General features: G+C 41.7%; 2 protein-coding genes across 2 annotated transcripts in view; both read left to right on the forward strand.

The window, feature by feature from the left end:
• The first annotated feature begins 6,349 nt into the window (after positions 1-6,349).
• On the forward strand, positions 6,350-17,966 carry copb1 (COPI coat complex subunit beta 1). Its single transcript, XM_022192279.2, has 22 exons — positions 6,350-6,503; positions 9,969-10,121; positions 10,573-10,802; positions 11,041-11,210; positions 11,297-11,411; positions 11,528-11,620; positions 11,730-11,867; positions 11,978-12,097; positions 12,428-12,535; positions 12,634-12,780; positions 12,895-13,040; positions 13,609-13,705; positions 13,794-13,954; positions 14,341-14,461; positions 14,558-14,785; positions 15,392-15,571; positions 16,051-16,195; positions 16,298-16,417; positions 16,520-16,665; positions 16,779-16,868; positions 17,219-17,374; positions 17,629-17,966. The coding sequence occupies exons 2-22, from the start codon at positions 10,031-10,033 to the stop codon at positions 17,686-17,688; spliced, it is 2,862 nt and encodes a 953-aa protein (XP_022047971.1). The 5' UTR covers positions 6,350-6,503; positions 9,969-10,030; the 3' UTR covers positions 17,689-17,966.
• Positions 17,967-20,320: 2,354 nt separating this feature from the next.
• The window catches only part of rras2 (RAS related 2), a 35,413-nt gene continuing 31,689 nt past the window's right edge, over positions 20,321-24,044 (forward strand). The window contains exon 1 of the mRNA XM_022192280.2: positions 20,321-20,801. Coding sequence (XP_022047972.1) covers positions 20,700-20,801 — 102 coding nt within the window. The 5' untranslated portion in view covers positions 20,321-20,699. The remainder of the gene's footprint in view (positions 20,802-24,044) is intronic.

Raw genomic sequence — 24,044 nt, forward strand, 5'->3', positions numbered from 1 at the left:
TCGGACCTTTTGGGTTGTTTTTTTTTTTTTTTTTGTGATGTGGAGCCCTGAACCAATCCTGAGCTGGGCCACTCATTTAATATTATCAGTATGCTTTGTGGTTGTAGTAAATTAGGACACTTTAAAAGAAATGTGATTAAAAGGTGAATAATTTCAGAAAATATGTGTAGAGTTGTTAATTTTTTTCCTCCTGAGTTAGAAAATTTTAGCTACCAATGGTAAGAAAATATTTTCTCTTCTGTTCGTGATCTAATAAATATAAACAAACCCAAAACAATAAAGATAGATAGATAGATACATTATTAATCCATATCAAAAACAGCTTGCATACAGCAACATAAATAACAAAAAGACAAGACAGACATGTTAGTAACAATAACATTAAAGGTTAGCATATACTCTGAAAAACTTGCTGTACAATACCATAAAAAAAACCCTTCTAATTTTAAAATCTATAGAAAAAACAAATGCAATTAAAAGTCAATATGCAATATTTACACCTTTCACAGTACCATGATTTAAAGTTACTTTGACAGGTAGTAGGAAAATAGTTGTAATAAACTACCTAAGGTGCATAGAAAATACCACTACTACTACTAATAATAATAATAGTAATAACAATAATAATAGTAATGCAATTTAATTGAGGTAGCAGCTCCTTAGTTTGCCACTTATAATTTTAATTAGCAACCCAATACTTTTATTAACTGTATAATAAAAATAATATTTTTCTAATCTTAAAGTAAACTGGATTTTAAAATTGTCGCCACTGCGTGTCGCTGCATCGTGTTGCTCTGTGATCGTTTGCTTCGCCTGCCTTGAACTTGGTAAAATAATCGACTGCAGATCTAACTGATCACACGAAACCAAACAACATAAACAGACTTCACAGGCGCCACGCTTTGCATTTTTGGCAAAGTATTATTTCACTGCACTGGTGTTCTGATTTTCACGTGCGCAAAACTGTAAGGTTTTTTTTTTGTTTTTTTTGTTTTTTTTACAGATTGTGTAACCGTTTCAATGTAACTATGTACAAGCAAGTAAGTTTATTTATTTTGCACCTTATCAAACACAAATGGTACTCAAAGTTCCATACAGGCAAAAGTCATTTTCTTTGTAAAATTGGTAAAGAAAGACAAAAGATAAGGAAAAATAACGGCATGTAAGAGATAAAGTATACAATAAAATAGAAAAGCCTACTAAAAATTGTATGTGTTCTTTACACTTTAGTGTCTTCTATGATAATGTGTTTTAATGAAATCTTTATTTATTTCAAACTTGCTAATAAAGTTATATATTAGAAGTAATTTTACATTGTAGTAGAAATTTCTATCAAATAAATATGATAGAAAAATACATCGACATACATCGACATGGCACAGCAGGAAAAGCACAGGTGTAATTAATAAAGTTAACACTGACAGCATATAATTTAATTTTGCCCATTCCAGAGCCCTTGTATTGTGCATGCTGGCTCTCTGGAGCCATCTCTAATGTAATTAATGACACCTGTGTCTTTGCTGCTATGAAAAGTCAAAATGTCTGCTGTGAAAAAAGGTCTGTGGAAAGATGAGTAAATTCTTTTGAACTCCACATACTTTACATTATTATGTATAAAGCAACACATAACATTCATGCAAACATACCTGTATTCTGAACACTGCAAGATAAACAATATTTTTAATCGAATACATCTAGAGTGGTAAGAAGCTTGCTGAGAAACTGCTGTTCTTTGGCTGATAAAATATGATGCAAGTACTTTGCTTCTGACTTGAACAATAAACTCCTCTTATCATCTCAACCTTAATGTGAATTCGTATCAGTGACAACACCAGATGTGAAATTGAATCAATGTAGGAATGCACTGGTCTGCTGTGGAGTTTACAACTGGTAGTGTCGCTCTGGGTTACATATCATTGTACATGTGAAGATTTGTATTCTTGCATAAACAATTATTGGTAATTGAGTAAATCAACTGTTATTATTTATTAATTTATTTATTGGTTATTTTATTATTATCTATATTATTTATTGAGATTTACTGGTAGACCATATGTGTATGTACCATAAAAGTCACTTTCAGTTTTAGGAATTAGGTATTCAGTAAAACAAACATTCCAGTAACGCTGATCCTGCTTGCTTGAGGAGCATTGATAGTGAATTGCTGTATTACTGTGAAATGAATAAAGAGTGAATAAAGACTGAATGAAAAATCTCAGTACATTCACTTTGAAAAAATGGTTCATTCAAGTTTCTGTGCATGTACTGTCAGTGAAGATAAGCTTCCACTGGAGGGTGCCATATACTCTAAAAATCTATTGGACTCCTTTTTATGCACAGTCAATAGTTTTACGATTTTTAAAAAGTACTTAAAAATGAATTTGACTTTAGCGTCACCTTTTTGAATTACATTATTTAATATATTGTCTATGTTGTGATACAGGAGTCACAAATGTGGAATTTAGTAAATATACACGTTTTCCTGCTTTCTCTTTATTTGAACTTTAAACCATATAATTTTCATTGTCAGACAATTTTAAACTTAAATTTTTAAAGCATAGGTTCTTAAAACTTGGGACTCTTTGACTTAATTAACTGAATGAATCAGTAGCTGAGAGTTCACTAAATTCAATAATTTGGGCAGCGGTGCCACAAAAAGTGTCACTGCACAGTGGCATTAACCGTGGCACCGCGGCGGTGCCACAAAAAGTGTCACTGCACAGTGGCATTAACCGTGGCACTGCGGCCGTGCCATAAAAAGTGTCACTGCACAGTGGCATTAACCGTGGCAAGGCAGCGGTGGCACGGCAGCGGTGGCATGGCAGCGGTGGCATGGCAGCGGTGCCACAAAAAGTGTCACTGCACAGTGGCATTAACCGTGGCATGGCAGCGGTGCCACAAAAAGTGTCACTGCACAGTGGCATTAACCGTGGCGCCACAAAAAGTGTCACTGCACAGTGGCATTAACCGTGGCAGGGCGGCGGTGCCACAAAAAGTGTCACTGCACAGTGGCATTAACCATGGCACGGCAGCGGTGCCACAAAAAGTGTCACTGCACAGTGGCATTAACCGTGGCGCCACAAAAAGTGTCACTGCACAGTGGCATTAACCGTGGCACTGCGGCCGTGCCATAAAAAGTGTCACTGCACAGTGGCATTAACCGTGGCACCGCGGCGGTGCCACAAAAAGTGTCACTGCACAGTGGCATTAACCGTGGCAAGGCAGCGGTGGCAAGGCAGCGGTGGCATGGCAGCGGTGCCACAAAAAGTGTCACTGCACAGTGGCATTAACCGTGGCGCCACAAAAAGTGTCACTGCACAGTGGCATTAACCGTGGCACGGCGGCGGTGCCACAAAAAGTGTCACTGCACAGTGGCATTAACCGTGGCAAGGCAGCGGTGGCACGGCAGCGGTGGCATGGCAGCGGTGCCACAAAAAGTGTCACTGCACAGTGGCATTAACCGTGGCGCCACAAAAAGTGTCACTGCACAGTGGCATTAACCGTGGCACGGCGGCGGTGCCACAAAAAGTGTCACTGCACAGTGGCATTAACCATGGCATGGCAGCGGTGCCACAAAAAGTGTCACTGCACAGTGGCATTAACCGTGGCACCGCGGCGGTGCCACAAAAAGTGTCACTGCACAGTGGCATTAACCGTGGCAAGGCAGCGGTGGCACGGCAGCGGTGGCATGGCAGCGGTGGCATGGCAGCGGTGCCACAAAAAGTGTCACTGCACAGTGGCATTAACCGTGGCATGGCAGCGGTGCCACAAAAAGTGTCACTGCACAGTGGCATTAACCGTGGCGCCACAAAAAGTGTCACTGCACAGTGGCATTAACCGTGGCAGGGCGGCGGTGCCACAAAAAGTGTCACTGCACAGTGGCATTAACCATGGCACGGCAGCGGTGCCACAAAAAGTGTCACTGCACAGTGGCATTAACCGTGGCGCCACAAAAAGTGTCACTGCACAGTGGCATTAACCGTGGCACTGCGGCCGTGCCATAAAAAGTGTCACTGCACAGTGGCATTAACCGTGGCACCGCGGCGGTGCCACAAAAAGTGTCACTGCACAGTGGCATTAACCGTGGCAAGGCAGCGGTGGCAAGGCAGCGGTGGCATGGCAGCGGTGCCACAAAAAGTGTCACTGCACAGTGGCATTAACCGTGGCGCCACAAAAAGTGTCACTGCACAGTGGCATTAACCGTGGCACGGCGGCGGTGCCACAAAAAGTGTCACTGCACAGTGGCATTAACCGTGGCAAGGCAGCGGTGGCACGGCAGCGGTGGCATGGCAGCGGTGCCACAAAAAGTGTCACTGCACAGTGGCATTAACCGTGGCGCCACAAAAAGTGTCACTGCACAGTGGCATTAACCGTGGCACGGCGGCGGTGCCACAAAAAGTGTCACTGCACAGTGGCATTAACCATGGCATGGCAGCGGTGCCACAAAAAGTGTCACTGCACAGTGGCATTAACCGTGGCACCGCGGCGGTGCCACAAAAAGTGTCACTGCACAGTGGCATTAACCGTGGCACGGTGGCGCTGCCACAAAAAGTGTCACTGCACAGTGGCATTAACCGTGGCACGGCAGCAGTGGTATGGCAGCGGTGCCACAAAAAGTGTCACTGCACAGTGGAATTAACCGTGGCACTGCGGCCGTGCCATAAAAAGTGTCACTGCACAGTGGCATTAACCGTGGCACCGCGGCGGTGCCACAAAAAGTGTCACTGCACAGTGGCATTAACCGTGGCAAGGCAGCGGTGGCAAGGCAGCGGTGGCATGGCAGCGGTGCCACAAAAAGTGTCACTGCACAGTGGCATTAACCGTGGCGCCACAAAAAGTGTCACTGCACAGTGGCATTAACCGTGGCACGGCGGCGGTGCCACAAAAAGTGTCACTGCACAGTGGCATTAACCATGGCATGGCAGCGGTGCCACAAAAAGTGTCACTGCACAGTGGCATTAACCGTGGCAAGGCAGCGGTGGCACGGCAGCGGTGGCATGGCAGCGGTGGCATGGCAGCGGTGCCACAAAAAGTGTCACTGCACAGTGGCATTAACCGTGGCGCCACAAAAAGTGTCACTGCACAGTGGCATTAACCGTGGCACGGCGGCGGTGCCACAAAAAGTGTCACTGCACAGTGGCATTAACCATGGCATGGCAGCGGTGCCACAAAAAGTGTCACTGCACAGTGGCATTAACCGTGGCACCGCGGCGGTGCCACAAAAAGTGTCACTGCACAGTGGCATTAACCGTGGCACGGTGGCGCTGCCACAAAAAGTGTCACTGCACAGTGGCATTAACCGTGGCACGGCAGCAGTGGTATGGCAGCGGTGCCACAAAAAGTGTCACTGCACAGTGGAATTAACCGTGGCACGGCGGCGGTGCCACAAAAAGTGTCACTGCACAGTGGCATTAACCGTGGCACCGCGGCGGTGCCACAAAAAGTGTCACTGCACAGTGGCATTAACCGTGGCACGGCGGCGCTGCCACAAAAAGTGTCACTGCACAGTGGCATTAACCGTGGCACGGCGGCGGTGCCACAAAAAGTGTCACTGCACAGTGGCATTAACCGTGGCACGGCAGCGGTGCCACAAAACGTGTCACTGCACAGTGGCATTAACCGTGGTACCGCGGCGGTGCCACAAAAAGTGTCACTGCTACCTGCCAGTGCCACAAATCGGTCTTGCCCCTACTGCTCCAGCTTCTTCCTGCAATCCAAACACATGCCTGTAACTCACCCAGTTTTTCAATTTAACAACTCATAAGTTGACTTTGACCGAATTACCCATCTGAAGTGCAGTTAAGTCCCATTTTTATAGCAGCTGGGGGAGTTACAATTTTGAGCAGAATAAACTTAATAAATAATTGACAGTGTGCACATTGTGTCCGACATTTCTCTCTCTGTTTAACAACAGCTTGCAATATATGCTGTAGGCCAATATAACGCAGTGATTACTAGTCGTCATTTCCAAGAGGTTTAGAAGAAAATTCTACCAAAACCATTCATTCTCCAAAGTCAAATTAAAATTGTGAATGCAGCTTACTTTTTTGTTGCTTCATTTTGTGGCAACCCAATACAGACTATATTAAGGAGAAACAAATGCACAACACTGGAGACTTTTGCCTCATTAATTTGACTAATGCCCTTAAACAAGTAATTTTCACGCACTGATTTGTGTCTCACAACCTTGTACAAATTTAATGTAGCAAATATAAGAGTAATGACTTTGCGTGTGTCTGTTATTGAACGTATAGAGGCTTTAAGGATAAAGCCTGTAATTTTTGGGGTGCGAAATTAATGCTTTCGCGTTTGAGCCTCGATGTGCACGGTAGCAGTGATGTGGCTTAGAAAGTAATCTTCCACGTCACTAGGAAGTAGTGGAGAGCCGAGAGAGAGAGAGCGAGCTCGCCAAAGGGAGCTTGAGAGCATTTTTTTTTTTACACATGTAAATATATAAACTGGATATTAAAGGCCACCTTAGAGGATTGCAGACGTGCAGTTAGGTAAGATATACGGCTTAATTTTAATCTACATGCGTGATATTTCCTCCGCTGACCTGTGGTCACCGATAAGACGGCGAGCTAACGTTACTGTCCTCCATTTCATTGCTAGCCTGAGGAAAAGCTAAACTGGTGTTAAGCTAACGCTCGCTTGTCAGCAATTGATCCCTTATTTTAACTTATTCTTACTGTGTGTATATTTATCTAATGACTTCATATTTGCATTTTAACAGAGTTTAACATTTAGCTCCTTAGTGCTAACGCAGGTAACGCCATTTAATGCTAGGACAGTAGCTTCACTTGTACAAGGATTTACGCTGCGTGTCACAACTTCTTGACTTGCTTTTAGATAACAACCTTTAGCTGCTTTTGGTGTCACAGTTACAGCTCTTTCCTGTGTTTTCGTTATGACCACTGTGTGATTTATAACGAAAAGCATCAGAAAACACAAATAGAAATGAACACTGTACCTGCGACGTTATATTTAACTTACTTAGACCAAAATTGAGCTCCTCCTTTCTGTATAATCACAATTGTGACACATTGTGAATGAAGACATTTTTTTATATATTAAAGCGCCACACAGAGCTGTCTTTCTTTTCTGGGTACTCACTGTCCACAGTACAGGTAGTCTATTCCTTGCTAAGTTTGTGGTCACAGCCAGTCAAAGAGGGCGAATTAATTCCTCATTGCTCGACGACAGTTAGAGAAGTAATTGACCTTTTTGCCAACCTGCTTGGTCTGGTTTTAATTATCAGGATGTCATGTCCACTGCAACACAAGTGCAGACATAATTCAACCATGTGATGCACAATATATTTTGGAGGGAAATGGGTGCAAATTTATACAGTGTAAGTCAAACACAAGCTGATTTGTGTTGTTTGGTAATATGAAATGCATACAAATTTCTTACCCAGTGTTTTATTTTTTTGTTTGAGAGAGAGATAGATTTGGATAGGCTGCATGAGACAAGTTAATTTAGTGTCTGTCAGAGTTACATAATATTTTAGAGATCAAAATTCCCTTTTTATTCCATATTTCTTCCACCACAATTTTCCCATGTACATGCGGAAAATACCTCTTTGGTTTGATGAATATGTTTTTGTATTAGCTTCAGACAAACTGAATTAATTGTCTTTGAGCAGAACATGAACCGTGGATTTTGTCTCCAAATATTTAGTCAACCTTTTCTATTACCATTTTACATTTGTAACTTTTGCACTTAAAACTAAAGTGCAAGTTACGATCTACATCACTGTCACTCTTTGTTTAAATTGTTAGACAACATGTGAGCACACACTAAAATCATAAGATACACACGTGGACAAAATTGTTGGTACCCCTCAGTTAAAGAAGGAAAAACCCACAATTCTCACTGAAATCACTTGAAACTCACAAAAGTAACAATAAATAAAAATTTGTTGAAAATTAAATAATCAAAAACAGCCATTACTTTTGAATTGTTGATTAACATAATTATTTAAAAAAACAAACTAATGAAACAGGCCTGGACAAAAATGATGGTACCTCTATAAAAGATTGAAAACTATTTGACCAGAGTGACATGATTAACTCAGGTGTGTCATTTAATTGACATCACAGGTGTTTCCAAACTCATAATCAGTCAGTCTGCCTATTTAAAGGGAGACTAGTAGTCACCCTGCTGTTTGGTGAAAAGGTGTGTACCACACTGAACATGGACAACAGAAAGCGAAGGAGAGAATTGTCCCAGGACATCCGAAAAAAAATTATAGACAAACATCTTAAAGGTAAAGGCTATAAGACCATCTCTAAACAGCTTGAAGTTCCTGTGACAACAGTGGCTCATATTATTCAGAAGTTCAAGACCCACGGGACAGTAGCCAACCTCCCTGGACGTGGCCGCAAGAGGAAAATTGATGACAAATTGAAGAGACGGATCGTTGGAATTGTATCCAAAGAGCCCAGAGCAACCTCCAAAGAAATTAAAGGTGAACTCCAAGGCCAAGGTACATCAGTGTCAGATCGCACCATTCGTCGTTGTTTGAGCCAAAGTGGACTTCATGGGAGACGACCAAGGAGGACACCACTGCTGAAAAAACTCATAAAAAAGCCAGACTGGAATTTGCAAAAATGCATGTTGACAAGCCACAAAGCTTCTGGGAGAATGTCCTTTGGACAGATGAGACCAAACTGGAGCTTTTTGGTAAGGCCCATCAACTCTATGTTCATAGACTCAAAAACCAAGCATACGAAGAAAAGAACACTGTCCCTACGGTGAAACATGGAGGAGGCTCAGTAATGTTTTGGGGCGGCTTTGCTGCATCTGGCACAGGGTGTCTTGAAAGTGTGCAAGGTACGATGAAATCTGAAGACTATCAAGGCATTCTGGAGAGAAATGTGCTGCCTAGTGTCAGAAAGCTTGGTCTCAGTCGCAGGTCATGGGTCTTCCAACAGGACAACGATCCAAAACACACAGCCAAAAACACCCAAGAATGGCTGAGAGAAAAGCGTTGGACTATTCTAAAGTGGCCTTCTATGAGCCCAGATCTGAATCCCATTGAACATATGTGGAAGGAGCTGAAACATGCCATTTGGAGAAGACACCCATCAAACCTGAGACAACTGGAGCTGTTTGCTCATGAGGAGTGGGCCAAAATACCTGTTGACAGCTGCAGAACGGTCATTGACAAATACAGAAATCGTTTAATTGCAGTGATTGCCTCAAAAGGTTGTGCAACAAAATATTAAGTTATGGGTACCATAATTTTTGTCCAGCCCTATTTCATGAGTTTGTTTTTTTAAATAATTATGTTAATCAACAATTCAAAAGTGACGGCTGATTTTGATTATTTAATTTTCAATAAATTTTTATTTATTGTTACTTTTGTGAGTTTCAAGTGATTTCAGTGAGAATTGTGGGTTTTTCCTTCTTTAACTGAGGGGTACCAACAATTTTGTCCACGTGTGTATACACATAATATAAGCATGTTGACATTTTTGACAACTGGCTTCTTGGAACTGTAAATGTTTGCCCAAGAAAAGCAGAAACTTAACACACAACATGGGAAAACCACAGAGCATTTGTAGTGAGCTGGTCAGCCAGTTGACCCCAGTTCAAAGTTTTGATCCTGATCATATGGACACTTTGTTTTTATAAAGTCAGGGCTCTGTTATTGGGAGTCTTCCAGTAAGAAGCTAGTCCTGTGATTGAAACGTGGCTGACAGCTCATAGAAAGAATTTTTCAAACCCATTCTACATTGCTATGCCTTTTGCTGCTGCCAAGAAAGTGAAATATGACCCAACGGTGCTTTATTCTTTTTTACAATGCTGTGCAGTAGCTAAACATCTTTGTGCACGCAGAGTTTGTTCACTGTGTGTGGCCATCTTCATAGTTAAATCCCACATTTACTGCTGATACATTTATGCATCCGTGTAAATGTTTTCCTCATGATTTACTAAAACTCCTGTTTTTCTGTTTCTCATAGGTGTTGTCCAGTGAGCGCCATTCATTGGGATTCTTCTGAACGGATACGAGTCCAGCAGCAAAATGACGGCTGCAGAAAACGTTTGTTACACTCTGATCAATGTTGCGTCTGACTCAGAGCCCCCTTCTGAAGTCAGCTTAAAGGCTGATCTAGGTAAACATTCCTACCTACAAAATAGATTTCCTCACTTGCCTTAGTAAGCCCCAACTAGGCGGTATGTTGTTTTCCATGCTTTTTCTGTCCATATCAGTACAATGGAGATGAATGGATTTTAATGTATAAGATAGGATATAACTTTCTTTACCTTTTAAGTACTTAAAAGAACCAAAAACAAGTATCCTGGCTACACTGGATAATTTGCACATCTCACTGTCAGAAATCTTCTTGAGTAGTACCATCAAAAATAGTTTGATTTTTTGAGGTCTGTGGGTCATCCTCAAAAACATTTAGCCATGTTGGGTTAATTTGACAATTGCTTCAATGATTGATTATTCGTTAAAGTACACATAATGACATTTCTTTTAAGTAAAGTTGAGGTGAAGGATGACATAATCAGGTAAAGATTGATTTAATTAATATATGATTCTTCTAATTATTATTACAGAAAAGGGAGAGATCAAGGCAAAGACTGAAGCCCTGAAGAAGGTCATCATCATGATCTTGAATGGCGAGAAGTTGCCAGGACTGCTGATGACCATAATTCGCTTTGTGCTGCCACTTCACGACCACACCATTAAAAAGTTGCTGCTGGTTTTCTGGGAGATTGTTCCAAAAACAACTCCAGATGGCAAACTGCTTCAGGAGATGATCCTGGTCTGTGATGCCTACAGAAAGGTAAGTTAACCGACACTCTAACAGTTGAGCAACACAGTCTGTGTATTTTTAGATACATACATCATATTATACGATAAATAAGAGCAGAGAAAAGAATAATACATGTAACACTCAACAGTAGTAATGTGAAAACAAACAGAAGATATACTTATGATGGCTATATGGCTAAAATGGGTTGGTTTCTTTGTTAATTTTTTAAATCAAGCAGTCATCATTAAATTTTCTCTCATAATTTCAGGACCTGCAGCATCCCAATGAGTTCATCCGTGGCTCCACTCTGCGTTTCCTGTGCAAGCTGAAGGAGTCTGAGCTGCTTGAGCCTCTGATGCCAGCGATCCGGGCATGCCTGGAGCACCGCCACAGCTATGTGCGCCGCAATGCTGTCCTGGCCATTTACACCATATATAGGTACAAACTATTAAATATTTCATGTTCTATTGCAGTATTTTACACTGCATTCCTCAGTAAACAGCAACAAACTTTATTTGTTGCAGGAACTTTGAACATCTCATCCCAGATGCCCCTGAGTTGATCCATGATTTTCTGGTCAATGAAAAAGACGCCAGCTGTAAGAGAAATGCTTTCATGATGCTGATTCATGCAGATCAGGTTTGTAGCACTTTGGTGTATTGACCTTTTTTTACTGTTTCTGTTGTTGTAAGCCACAAGAATTACAGTAAGTAGCTCAAAGGCCAAACCTTCATTGTCTCATCTCTATCTTCCAGGATCGAGCTCTGGATTACCTCAGCACCTGTATTGACCAAGTTCACACTTTTGGCGACATCCTCCAGCTGGTCATTGTGGAGCTGATTTACAAAGTGAGTCCAAGCCTTTTAATAGTGGGATTTAAGATTTGTAACACACCGGCATACTGTCAGAGCTGATTTATCATCTAACTACTTCCTGTTTTTCTTTTTCCTTTGTCAGGTTTGCCATGCTAACCCTTCTGAACGAGCCCGTTTCATTCGTTGCATCTACAACCTGCTGCAGTCCTCAAGTCCAGCTGTCAAGTATGAGGCTGCAGGGACTCTTGTGACCCTCTCCAGTGCTCCCACAGCCATTAAGGTACAGCATCAAGGTTTTGTCAGTGATTGTAAATGTCATTTGAACAAGTGGCAGTGATGTCTTTGGCCTAGCTCAGTCTTTCATTCGTTCTGTGTTTTGTTGGCCTCCAGGCTGCTGCCCAGTGCTACATTGATTTGATTATCAAGGAGAGCGACAACAACGTGAAGCTGATTGTTCTTGATCGTCTGATTGAACTGAAGGAGCATCCCACTCATGAGCGCGTACTCCAGGTACATTGAAATATGGCTTTGGTTAGTTTTTGCAGCTGTTGGCAAATAAGATTTGGTGGCTTTTTAAACATAAAACCAAATTTCCTAAACTGAAAATAAAAAAAAGTTGTGGTATTTGTGATATTAATCTTTTTGTGTATTATTATCATTCAATATGAGATCATGACAGAGTCTACAGGAAAACATACAGAGTGGGGTTTTATTTAGTGTAGTTTATATAGCTAAAAGCAGCAGAAAAAGTCAGGAATACCTGAGACTGACTAAAACCAGGACAGCACCAGCTCTGTTCAGACTTCATTTGGTTTCCAATACTGCTTTTATTTTATCCAGGACCTTGTGATGGACATCCTGCGTGTTCTCAGCACTCCTGACCTGGAAGTCAGAAAGAAGACTCTGCAGCTGGCACTGGACCTTGTCTCATCTCGCAATGTGGAGGAGGTGTGTTGTTATCCATGTTTTTGTCACTGTTTTTATCCCGACACAAAGGCAGAGATTGGAACATGTCGCAGATGTAGTGACATCTATCCGTTTTCCAGTTGGTGATTGTTTTGAAGAAAGAGGTGATCAAGACAAACAACGTAACAGAACATGAAGACACCGACAAGTACAGGCAGCTCTTAGTGCGCACTCTCCACTCATGCAGCGTGCGCTTTCCTGACATGGCGGCTAATGTCATACCTGTGGTGAGTTTACTGACTGAACACATCGAAAAGAAAACACTCACTAGATTCTTTGTATTTGTCTAGCTTAAAAGACACCCAAATGTTAAGACTTTTCTGTGTTGATGTGATTTCCAGCTGATGGAATTCCTGAGTGACACTAATGAGGCAGCTGCTGCTGATGTGCTGGAGTTTGTGAGAGAAGCCATTCAGAGGTTTGACAACCTGAGACCACTGATCATTGAGAAGATGCTGGAAGTCTTTCATGCCATCAAAACTGTCAAGTAAGGCTTTATACGCACATTGAAGAATATAATAAGCAGAGCATTAGTGAATCTTTTTGTTTCTCTCCTAGAGGTTAGAAAAAGCAGGTAGAAGTAGTAAACCGGTATTATCCAGTGCTTACTAATGAGAAGTCAGTCCTCCAAGCTAAATATATCTGAACAGCCAGTTTTAGCATATTCCATTGTCTGTTGCCCACTTGCTTTTCTGAAAATGATACAGCTTCAGTGACTCACTTGAGGCACAATGACACATTATGGTAGTTTACCATTTCACAAACGGTGTCTCCACAAATGATATGATGAGCAAGAAACAAGAAGACGAAGAAGAAAATGTACTAAACAGGATAAATCTTGAGTTTTAGCAGCTGGTAATCTTGCATAAGGAAAAGAAATGGTTAGCTTTGTGAATTTAAAAGTCATGTCAAACTTTTTTTTCTTTAGTTTTGTTCATCAACTGTTTTATTGACCTGACAGTCAGAGTTTTATGCTTAGGACTGGGTAGAATATGAATGCAGGAGTATATAGCACTATGTGTGTTTGTGACCATTATTATTTTTGTCTTATTCAGGATTTACAGGGGAGCTCTCTGGATCTTAGGAGAATACTGCTGCACCAAGGATGACATCCAGAGTGTGATGACAGAAGTGCGCAGGTCTTTGGGAGAGGTGTGTTTATTCATTGTCTATAAAATAAATGCAACACAAAATTGCTGGGCAGCCCCAAATAACTGACACTTATATCTTTCTCGCTCAGATCCCAATTGTAGAGAATGAGATAAAGAAGGAGACAGGTGAGGTGAAGCCAGAGGATGAAGTGAGTGCAGCTCCGGCTCAGAAGCTGGTGACAGAGATGGGCACCTATGTGACACAGAGCGCCCTGAGCTCCTCCAGACCTTCAAAGAAAGAAGAGGATAGGTAAGACTATCCAAATGTGTGTTGTGTTTTCCTTGCTTTCCCACCCCTCCCTCTTCTCCCACCCCTCCCCCTTGCCCTCCTCTCCCTCTCAACCCGCCCGGCCAGCAGGCAGATGGGTCCCCCCTATATAGAGCCGGGTTCTGCTCGAGGTTTCTTCCCTGTTAAAAGGGTGTTTTCCTTGCCGCTGTCGCCTTTGGGCTTGCTCTGGGGGTCAGGCATATGGGTTCTGTAAAGCGTCTTGAGACAATTTGACTGTAATTGACGCTATATAAATAAAATTGAATTGAATTGTAAGCATTGCACGCTTTGGAGGAATGCCATTATTATCCCGAAATACTCTCTGGACTTTTCCATCCACCTCACTCAGTAAGATGTTGTTGTTCCAGACCTCCGCTCAGAGGCTTCCTAATGGACGGGGACTTCTACGTGGCAGCTTCCCTGGCCACCACACTAACCAAAGTGGCCTTGCGCTATGTCGCTATAGTTCAAGACAAAAAGAAACAGAATGTAAGTTCTGCTTTCATCACTTCAGTGAAAGCCCATTTACCTATTTGATGTACTACTGATTTCTCTAATCTCTGTTCTCCGTCTCTCCCCCTTTAGTCATTTGTTGCAGAGGCCATGCTGTTCATGGTCACTGTGCTGCACCTGGGCAAGTCCTCTTTGCCCAAGAAGCCGATTACAGACGACGATGTGGATCGCATCTCGCTGTGCCTGAAGGTCCTGTCGGAGTGTTCACCGCTTATGAATGACATTTTCAACAAGGAGTGCCGTAAATCCCTGTCACACATGCTGACTGTCAGACTGGAGGAAGAGAAGCTGTCACAGAAGGTAATGACAGTTGACTCAGAGGGACGAACAGAGCACTTAACCTCCTGGCACAGCTGAGGCTTCATCACAAGTAGAGCAATTTCTTATGACATATTTTTGGATCTAGTCGTCGCTGATTAATACAGGAAATGGGCTTTTGTGTTTGTAGATTATGCGATACCTGATTACAAGCCAACTGAGTTTTGTTTTCAAAAATGTGTTCCCTCACAATGAAACCTTATTAAATCAGGCCTCTTGGGCAACATTTGGAACTGCCGTGTTCACACAAAACTGGGCTTGAAACATGCATACACCACTCCCTACTGAAAACATGAACAGATAATGTGTGTATCCATACACAAATTCTCACCCATGGATACAAACATGTTGGAGACTAAGGCAAGAGGTGGTGTTTAGCCACTTGAGGCCAGATTGTATAATAAAGCTCTCATAGATTTAGCTTCTAGTCTTCCTACACAAGACTTAGCTCTAATTTCATTGAATTTCTGATGCTGTTTTTATGTCCTGGGTCTTGACTTACTATTGTTGATATTTTTGGTGGTTTGGCTGTTTTGGAATAACTGTTATGCCCTGAAAATAACCATGTGTGTGTTTTTCTGACCACAGAAAGAGTCCGAGAAACGCAACGTAACGGTGCAGGCAGACGATCCAATCTCCTTCATGCAGCTCACAGCCAAAAACGAGATGACTTCTAAAGAGGACCAGTTCCAGCTCAGCCTCCTGGCTGCTATGGGCAACACTCAGAGGAAGGAGGCGGCTGATCCTCTGGCATCGAAGCTCAACAAGGTGCACCACAAGACTTGCTGAATTCTTACCATCGAAGAAAACTGGAAATTTTGTAGAGAAAAAAAAAAACACTATTGTGGGAAACAATTTAGTGCTTGGACATTATCTCTGCTTGAAGTTTGGATTGATTTTATTGTGGTGAATGATGGCTCAGTCAACATTTTAAGACCTCAGTGTGCCTTTTGCCTCTCATTGCACAGTAGGAAAGAGACCAGTTATTCTCTTTGAATGTGTTTCTATTTTACAAATAGTGTAGTGTTAAGTTGTGAAGTCTCACTTATTTGCTGTTACTTAGGTTGAGCTTTTGTTTAGCTAAAGGTATATTTTTGATAGGAAGACACAGCTACATGGCTTTTTAATCTCGCTGCACTGCTTCAGAAGTCTTTGTTGTATACATGCTGCTCTTGGGGGTTATAGTGAAGAAATGTTTGTATTTATTTGTATTAGAAATGCTACATAATTAATTTTGTCCATCCCAGGTGACCCAGCTAACAGGCTTCTCGGACCCTGTGTATGCTGAAGCCTATGTTCATGTCAACCAGTATGACATTGTGTTGGATGTGCTGGTGGTCAACCAGACCAGTGATACTCTCCAGAACTGCACCCTCGAGCTGGCCACCCTAGGTTAGTGTCGCTTATTTCCCACCTTACCGAATACATGTGCAGGTTCTCTTCTCTAATACTGAATTACTATGTTGTACTAAATGGAAGTTTTCTGTCCCACAGGGGATCTCAAATTGGTTGAGAAGCCTTCACCTCTAACTCTGGCCCCACATGATTTTGCTAACATTAAGGCCAATGTCAAAGTGGCTTCCACTGAGAATGGCATTATATTTGGCAACATTGGTGAGAGGATGATTTTTGGTCAATTTAACATCATAATTTACTCCTGTTGTGTTTGTTTTGCTCTCTGTGTGCATGTTTAATTCATTTGCTTCCTTCTTCCAGTCTATGATGTGTCGGGAGCTGCTAGTGACAGAAACTGTGTTGTGCTTAGCGATATCCACATTGACATCATGGACTACATCCAACCAGCCTCCTGCACTGATGCAGAATTCAGGCAGATGTGGGCAGAGTTTGAGTGGGAAAACAAGGTAAGATTTGTATTTGTATTTATAATAACCAGTTCCTTACAACTGACAAAACTGACCAGTCAGACAACAAATGAATAACTATATTAAAAAAACCTAATCTTTCTTTATTGTAGGTGACAGTGAACACCAACATCACTGATCTTAACGACTATCTCCAGCATATCCTCAAGTCCACCAACATGAAGTGTCTGACTCCTGAAAAGGTTGGTATGAGACTTTACATTTGACAGAGCAAAGAAAGTAAATTAAGTTTTAAAGCTGGCAGCAGTCCTAATCATGAATGAAACAAGCATTAAAAAAACTGTATAAATCATTTGTGGCCTTTGTGGTAACCTGATTGGAACTGTCAGTGATATATATTTACTTGTGAATTCTGACAGATGTGGGCAGAGTGTGTAACCTGTTATATATACTGTATGTATGTGTGTTACATAACAGCAATCTATTTGGTGAGCTTAAGTCGCCACAAAGCTCTTCAGTGTTATAAATGTGTCTATATTGTGTCATTGTTATACAATGCTCTCATCTCTCTTGTTTTTGTCGTATAAACCAGGCGCTGTCTGGCTTCTGCGGCTTCATGGCGGCCAACCTTTATGCTCGTTCTATCTTTGGAGAAGATGCCCTGGCTAATGTCAGCATCGAGAAGCCCATCCACCTGGGGCCTGAGGCACCTGTCAACGGACACATACGCATTAGAGCCAAAAGTCAGGTGGGTCACAGCTGCCACAACGCAAACCCTTATGAATCCGAGAAGTAAAGGCTGTGATAAATTTATTTGCCCTCAATTCATGTTTTAGTAGGATAGCATATTATTCTGATGCATTATTGAAAGACCTGGACTTAATGGACAAGGACAGCGAATATATGAAATACCCCATTAAATGTGACGCGGCACTACGGCTTAATGCTCTTACAAACATGTGTGTTGCGCTAAACCTCCCCCCCCCCCCTTTGTTTCCACAGGGGATGGCCCTGAGCCTGGGCGACAAGATCAACCTCTCCCAGAAGAAGGCAAACGCCTGAAACAACTGCTACTCTCTCATGTCACCTGTTTTACAGCCTTCTCATCACAGCATATTAAGAACTCTATGTGGTCAGTTCAGCTCTTCTTCCTTTTTTTTTTTTTTTACATCACGTCTTTCAGAAAACTACATCTCTGCAATGTTCTTTCCCTGTCCTGTTTAATTTTCAATAAACATAACATGTATTAAATAATGACTGCTTTCCAAGCTGTATTCATTGAGTAATAATTTGTGCTATGCTGATAAATTGATTTGTCATTAAATACCTGTTTGAAGCCACTGTTTGAGTGCCTTCTCTTGGGCTTGGCATGTGGAGCAGTAGATGTTTAGTAACTGATTTGAAAGCACGTGTTGCTGTTAGATACAGGTGTTATGTCCCAAAGCGAGGGGGTTCTTCCTGGACCTCCTGCTGCGTCCAGCTTCATAGCTCACTGCTCTAATCGGAATTCCTCAGATGCCTCATGTGATATCTTGCACAGCGTGAAACTGATTGGAATTTGTTCTGTCGGATACACATAAAACTGACAACGTCATCACAAAATCTCCATATATAAAGTGACTTCTCTTTCCTAGGGTAATATATTACAGCGATTTTAAATGTGCTCTCGGAGCCATCTGCAAGTTTTACTGTCACTGTGATAATGAGATGGAGAGTGTTGGCCCAGGCCTGCATATTTCACCTGCCTGTTTATAATTTATGAGTAAGGGGACATTTCTGGGAACAGGCCAGATTAAAGGGTCACAACCCCGGTCATACATTTACAATATCTGTAAAATCTGCCTCTCCGGGGGGTTAGATAAAGGCTGAAAGGTTGCTTTGAGGTCAGAGCTTCAACTGTGAAAGTAAACAGTTGGCTCTCTGGCAACAAAGAGGCATTCCAGCTACTGTGTGCAGCATACAGCCTCACTGGATTTAAATAATACTCTGGACTATGGCAATCTTAACAGAAGGAATGACCTTTGGCACTGTACTTTAGCAATGATTTTGCTATTTTGACAGGGTGACACGTTAGCAGAAAATCTCTCACATACAAGGGAATGCTGCTATATTCTATATTCGCCTGTGGAACTGTGGTGATTTTATTATCTTTTTGCATCAAGGCTGCTCTGAAAGTGACTTCTTTTAACCCTCCTGTCTTCTTCATTTTGCAGGCACCAAAAAATATTGTTTCCTTGTCTGGAAGAAATCCAAAAATTCAGCAAAAAATAATCCCCAAAATCCTGAAAATTTGCAAAACCTTCAGAAAGAAAATTCCAATAGTTCCTTAAAAGTTTCCTTTAAAAAAAATGTATTTTTAAAAAAATCCCCCAAATGTGGCAAGAAAATTCTTGTGAATATTTTTTAAAGAGTAAAAATCTTCCAAAAAATCCTGTGATTACACATATATCAGTAAAACTTCTAATATTTTCTTTAAGAATATTCACAAACATTTTTACCACACACACACACACACACACACACACACACACACACACACACACACACACACACACACACACACACACACACACACAATTTCAAACTTTAAAAAGGGTCATACTTTAATTCTCTGGATACCTGCAGTTCTACTGTGGCGATTGTATAGTTGCCTAGCTCGTATTTTATGACAAGAATTTCAAACCAGATTATTTTTCACAGCTTTTGAAACATGTCATCCTCACTACTTTAAACCAACATGTATGAGATCACATCTTAAGCAGCACCACCAGTACTGCACGTGTGAATCAACTCTCTGCTTTGACACGAGGTGGCACCACAGCTATCAAAGCAGACTCTGCAGGTAGACATTTGCCGTAACATGGAATATGAAACCACAAGCTGAAAACAAATTTAAGCAAAATCTTTCATATCTGATTAACTAAGCACAGCTGCTTTTCAGACTAAATTCCAGTTTCGGCAATTTCAATGACAAAAAAGCGCAATGAATCACTTTTTCTTTTAATCTGAGCGATAATTATGACATACTGCTGCTTCAGATTGTGATTTTTCAACATGTATGCTTCAAAAAAAGTTTAAATTGGTAAGAATATATCTGTATGGATGATTGAAAAGGAAAAGCTGTTCTCACTAAGGCTGACCTTTACATCTGATTACAGAGCATATTTTCCTAATAAAATGGTGTGTAAGCCTGTGTTATTTGTGTCCCCATTACTATAGACTAATTTCATTGCTTGATTCCTACCATACTGAGCGTAATTTTAAATCATTAAATGTTACAATTAATCCATTTTTGCTGCATTAATGTCATTTTCTGGGCATTCATGCATATCTGCCTAATAGTAAATTACTCAATTTTGGTAGTTTTGGTAAAATAAAAATGAAAAATAACTAATTGTGTAGTAGCAGATGTACATAAAGTGAATGCTGTGAATAAATGAGAGATGTGCTCAATCAATTTGTTTGATAAATGAATGAATAAAACAATGAAACGCAACACAGCTTGTATTGCTGGGGGAATTTCCATTATGATGATCACTGCAGGACACGTTTATTATCACTGCATAATTGCTTGTAATTACAGGCTGTGTTTGAGGACAGGAATGTGACTGCAGGCTGCATGGATTTCTCAGGACAGGGCTGCAGAGTGGGTTTGTGTGAGTCTGTGTGTGCGTGTGGGGAGAGGAGAGGAGAGGAGAGGGGGTGTCGAGGCAAACAGCCTGTAGAAGGGCCCCTAGCGCCAGACATTAGTACTGGCCTGGTTGATCACTCCACATCTTTGAACGGCGCAGTGTTGTCGAAGGCTGGAACACGGTCGGGCGTATGGACAGGCGGCCGTAGCTCCGGGATCCCTCTCAGTCTCCATCCGTGCGCAAAACGGACTATCAATCTTTCGCCCTTTCTATCTTTCTCTCTCTCTTCCTCTCTGCGCTCCGGTTGTCTCCACTGCAGGGCCTCTTCTTTTTTTTTTACACAAGAAGAGGGGGGAAAAAAGTGGGTGTTTGCTGCTTCACTGGTGTTTCGGCAGCGGCGGCGGCGGCAGCGGCGGCGGAGAGCGCAGCGAAGTGTCCTCGATGGCAGGCTGGAAGGACGGCTCGGTGCAGGAGAAGTATCGGCTGGTGGTGGTCGGAGGCGGCGGTGTCGGCAAATCAGCCCTGACTATCCAGTTTATCCAGGTCAGTAAGCGTCAAACCCCTCTTTCCTTGAACGTACCCTTTTGCTTTGATTTCCCTGTTCATCCGAAAACACGGCGGCGGTAAGGCGCTCGGTGTCGGTGGAGGGAGGCCAGACACCCCGTAAACGGACACCGGGGTCCTACTTCTACCGAGGCCTACGACTATTTAGCTGTGAGGAGATTTTTTTTCTGCATATCACAAACGAGCAAAGACTGCTGTCACTTTAACGATTTCCGAGAGGACCACTTCCACTTTGCAGTTTATAGCCGCTAGTCAAAAGAGAAAGGAAAGTGGGTCTGCGGAGCGCCGGAGTTTGCCCTATTTTTATGAACTTAGCGTGCGTAAAAGTGAAGTAGCGGATTTAGAGTCCCTGCTAAGTTGTTACAACTCTCACATTGTTGCCCGTCGTGGCCTACCGAGCCAGACTTCAAGTGGAAAAGCCACGCAAAGTGAGAGAAAAAGTTGCACAAAGATCACATTGGAGCGGATACCAGTGGAGTAGAAGTGCTTTGAAATTCATTTGGAGTGTTTAAAATCTCCAAAACATGTGAACCGGTCAGAGCAAATCCGTTTGGATTGACTGACTGCAGCAGCACAAAATGTCCATTGAAAGATGATTAACTTTTTTATTGAGACTTTCACCAAGCAGAGCTGCTGGTTAACCTCACTCCAAGCACTTCCAGTAACCAAGGGCAAAGCAGCACGCTCATGTAAATATTCTTCAAACTTTTACCCCCCCCCCCCTTTTTTCCTCTCAAAGACAATCAGTTTTTAAAGCAGAGGACTTGAAAACTCACTGGTGTCACATATAAAAGGCATGTAAACAGTTTACCTCCCTCTATCCCTGGTTGCATTCCAACACACTGCAGACTGCCTGAATGCCTCACTCTGACCTTCCAGGCTTTCATAATAGTCATTTAGGAGAGCCCACACACACACACACACACTCACACACACACTGCATGAAAGAGATGACAAACTTTGCCCTTTGCCTTGTGTGTTTCCCCCCTTCTTGTCAGTGTGTTGCTGATGCTTGGCTCAGGCTTCCAGGAGACTAGACTGCAGGCAGCTGCATGTCTCCATACTGTCAGACAATAGTGGGCTGGCACACGTTTCAGAGTGGGGGTGAAAAGCTTTAAGTGACTGACTGTGAGTGTGTGAGTGTGTGTGTTGGGGGTGAGTTGTGTCTAATGAGGGTTCAAAAAGCTCATTAACTGCATACCAAGTAAAAGGGGATCAGATAGCTGTGGCACAGATTTTTGCCACAGCCTACTGACCTGAACTGGGGAAGCATTTAAAACACTCACACAGAAGACATTTCAGCTGATTTGTTGTGTTGATTCTGTGGTAATCAGAATCAGTTTTATTGCCAAGTAGGTTTTTACACTTACAAGGAATTTTCTCTGGTGCTCTTGGTGCAAGTACAAATAGAATAATAAGTAAAAAAAAGATAAGGATAATAATGATATTAGTAAAAGTCAAGGTGCATGCATTGATAATAATAAAAATAGAATCAGATATAAAAAATATAGAATAAAATAGACAATAGGCAAAGGTATACACAGTTACTACACAGTAGTAATTAATGTAGTCTTGTAATAATGTAACTGTGACATTTCCCGAATATGGGAATCATCTCCACAACTTGCCAATGCTTGCAGACACAAGATCATACTTGATGTCTTCTCTTCACCCTCCTGTTGTCTTCATTTACAGACACCAAAAAATATTGTTTCCTTGTCTGAAAAAAAATCCAAAAATTCAGCAAAAAAATTCCCCATATTTCTGAAAATTTGCAAAACCTTCAGGAAGAACATTCCAATAATTCCTTAAAAGTTTCCATTAAAAGTTTTTATTAAAAAAATCCCGCAAATATGGCAAGAAAATTCTTAAAAATATTTTCAAAAAATGAGTAAAAATCTTCCAAAAAATCTTGAAAATATCTAAAATGATTACACATATATCACTAAAACTTTTAACATTTTCTTCAAGACCATTCACAAAAAGTCTCTCTTTTTTTGTGAATGTTCTTCCGAAACATTTTTAACATTTGCTAATAAAAGTTCCCCACTTGCGTAATTGACAATAATAGTGACAATGATCATTCTTGAAATAACTAAACAATATTATTCCCTAGGCAACATTATCAGATCTGCATTGTGCTTCTTTCACAGATTTAGCTTGGAAAGTAACAATAATCCATGTATTGGATTTTTTTTCTTTTTTTTTACCACCAAGTTGCGATTCTGCTCAAACCTCAACTGTAATGTGTATTTTCTATTCAGCAACACCCACAGTTAATTTCCTCTCGTGTTGTTTTTTTCCCTCTCGCTGCCGGCCGGCGTATCTGCCGCTGTGAAAGTGAGAGAACTTCAGATGTCGTTAGCGGGAGGAGAACCGACATACTTCTCTGAGTTTCTAGAAGTCGCCTGCCAGGGGAAAAGACCTAACAGCTGGTTGTGAAGTCGAGGTTTTCCCCCCAGAACCGTTGCCGATTGCGGGGAGGCTGTGAGGCTGGGGGTGTGGGTGGGGGGTCTGAGTCAGCCTGGGTGGGTTAATGGTCACGGACCATGTGGAATTTGGCCCTTTGGCAAAGGAAGTCCCTCAACTGTTGCTCTTAGGACCTCCTAGTTTTGTATGGAAAAACGTGACCTGCTTCCTGAATCACTGGAACTGAGTGTGTGTGTGTGTTTGAGTGTGTGTCAGTGGTAATCTAGACAGACTATTAGAGTCCCTGTTTTATGTTTTGCCAAAAATAGGAAAATGTGAAGAATTACTGCAATATTACCATTGTAACATGCTATAAAATGTAAGTCATTTTACAGTTTAGACTAGAGGTGATATAGAGCTTTTCAAAATAAAACAGGGCTATTGCAAATGTCAAAAGTTCCTCCATGGCCCTCTTCTTCTTCTTTTCCTTTCAGCTTTTCCCTTCAGGGGTCGCCACAGCGAATCAGTTGCCTCCATCTAACCCTGTCTTCTGCATCCTCTTGTCTCACACAAACTACCTTCATGTCCTCTTTAACCACATCCATAAACCTCCTCTTTGGTTTTCCTCCATGGCCCAAAAACCTTTATTCAGTAGGTTTGCTGGTTGTAAACACTCTTTTAAGACTTTCTCCATATGCTTTCATTTCTTAGCAATATGATTTTCACCAGCTCTATGAAAACTAAACTGTTGGTGAATCACTGTATCGTCATTTTGACATCTTTTCATCAAATAGGTAACAAGAAAAGCACTCA

The sequence above is a fragment of the Acanthochromis polyacanthus genome, chromosome 2 (genome assembly GCF_021347895.1).
Source record: "Acanthochromis polyacanthus isolate Apoly-LR-REF ecotype Palm Island chromosome 2, KAUST_Apoly_ChrSc, whole genome shotgun sequence".
Taxonomy (NCBI): domain Eukaryota; kingdom Metazoa; phylum Chordata; class Actinopteri; family Pomacentridae; genus Acanthochromis; species Acanthochromis polyacanthus.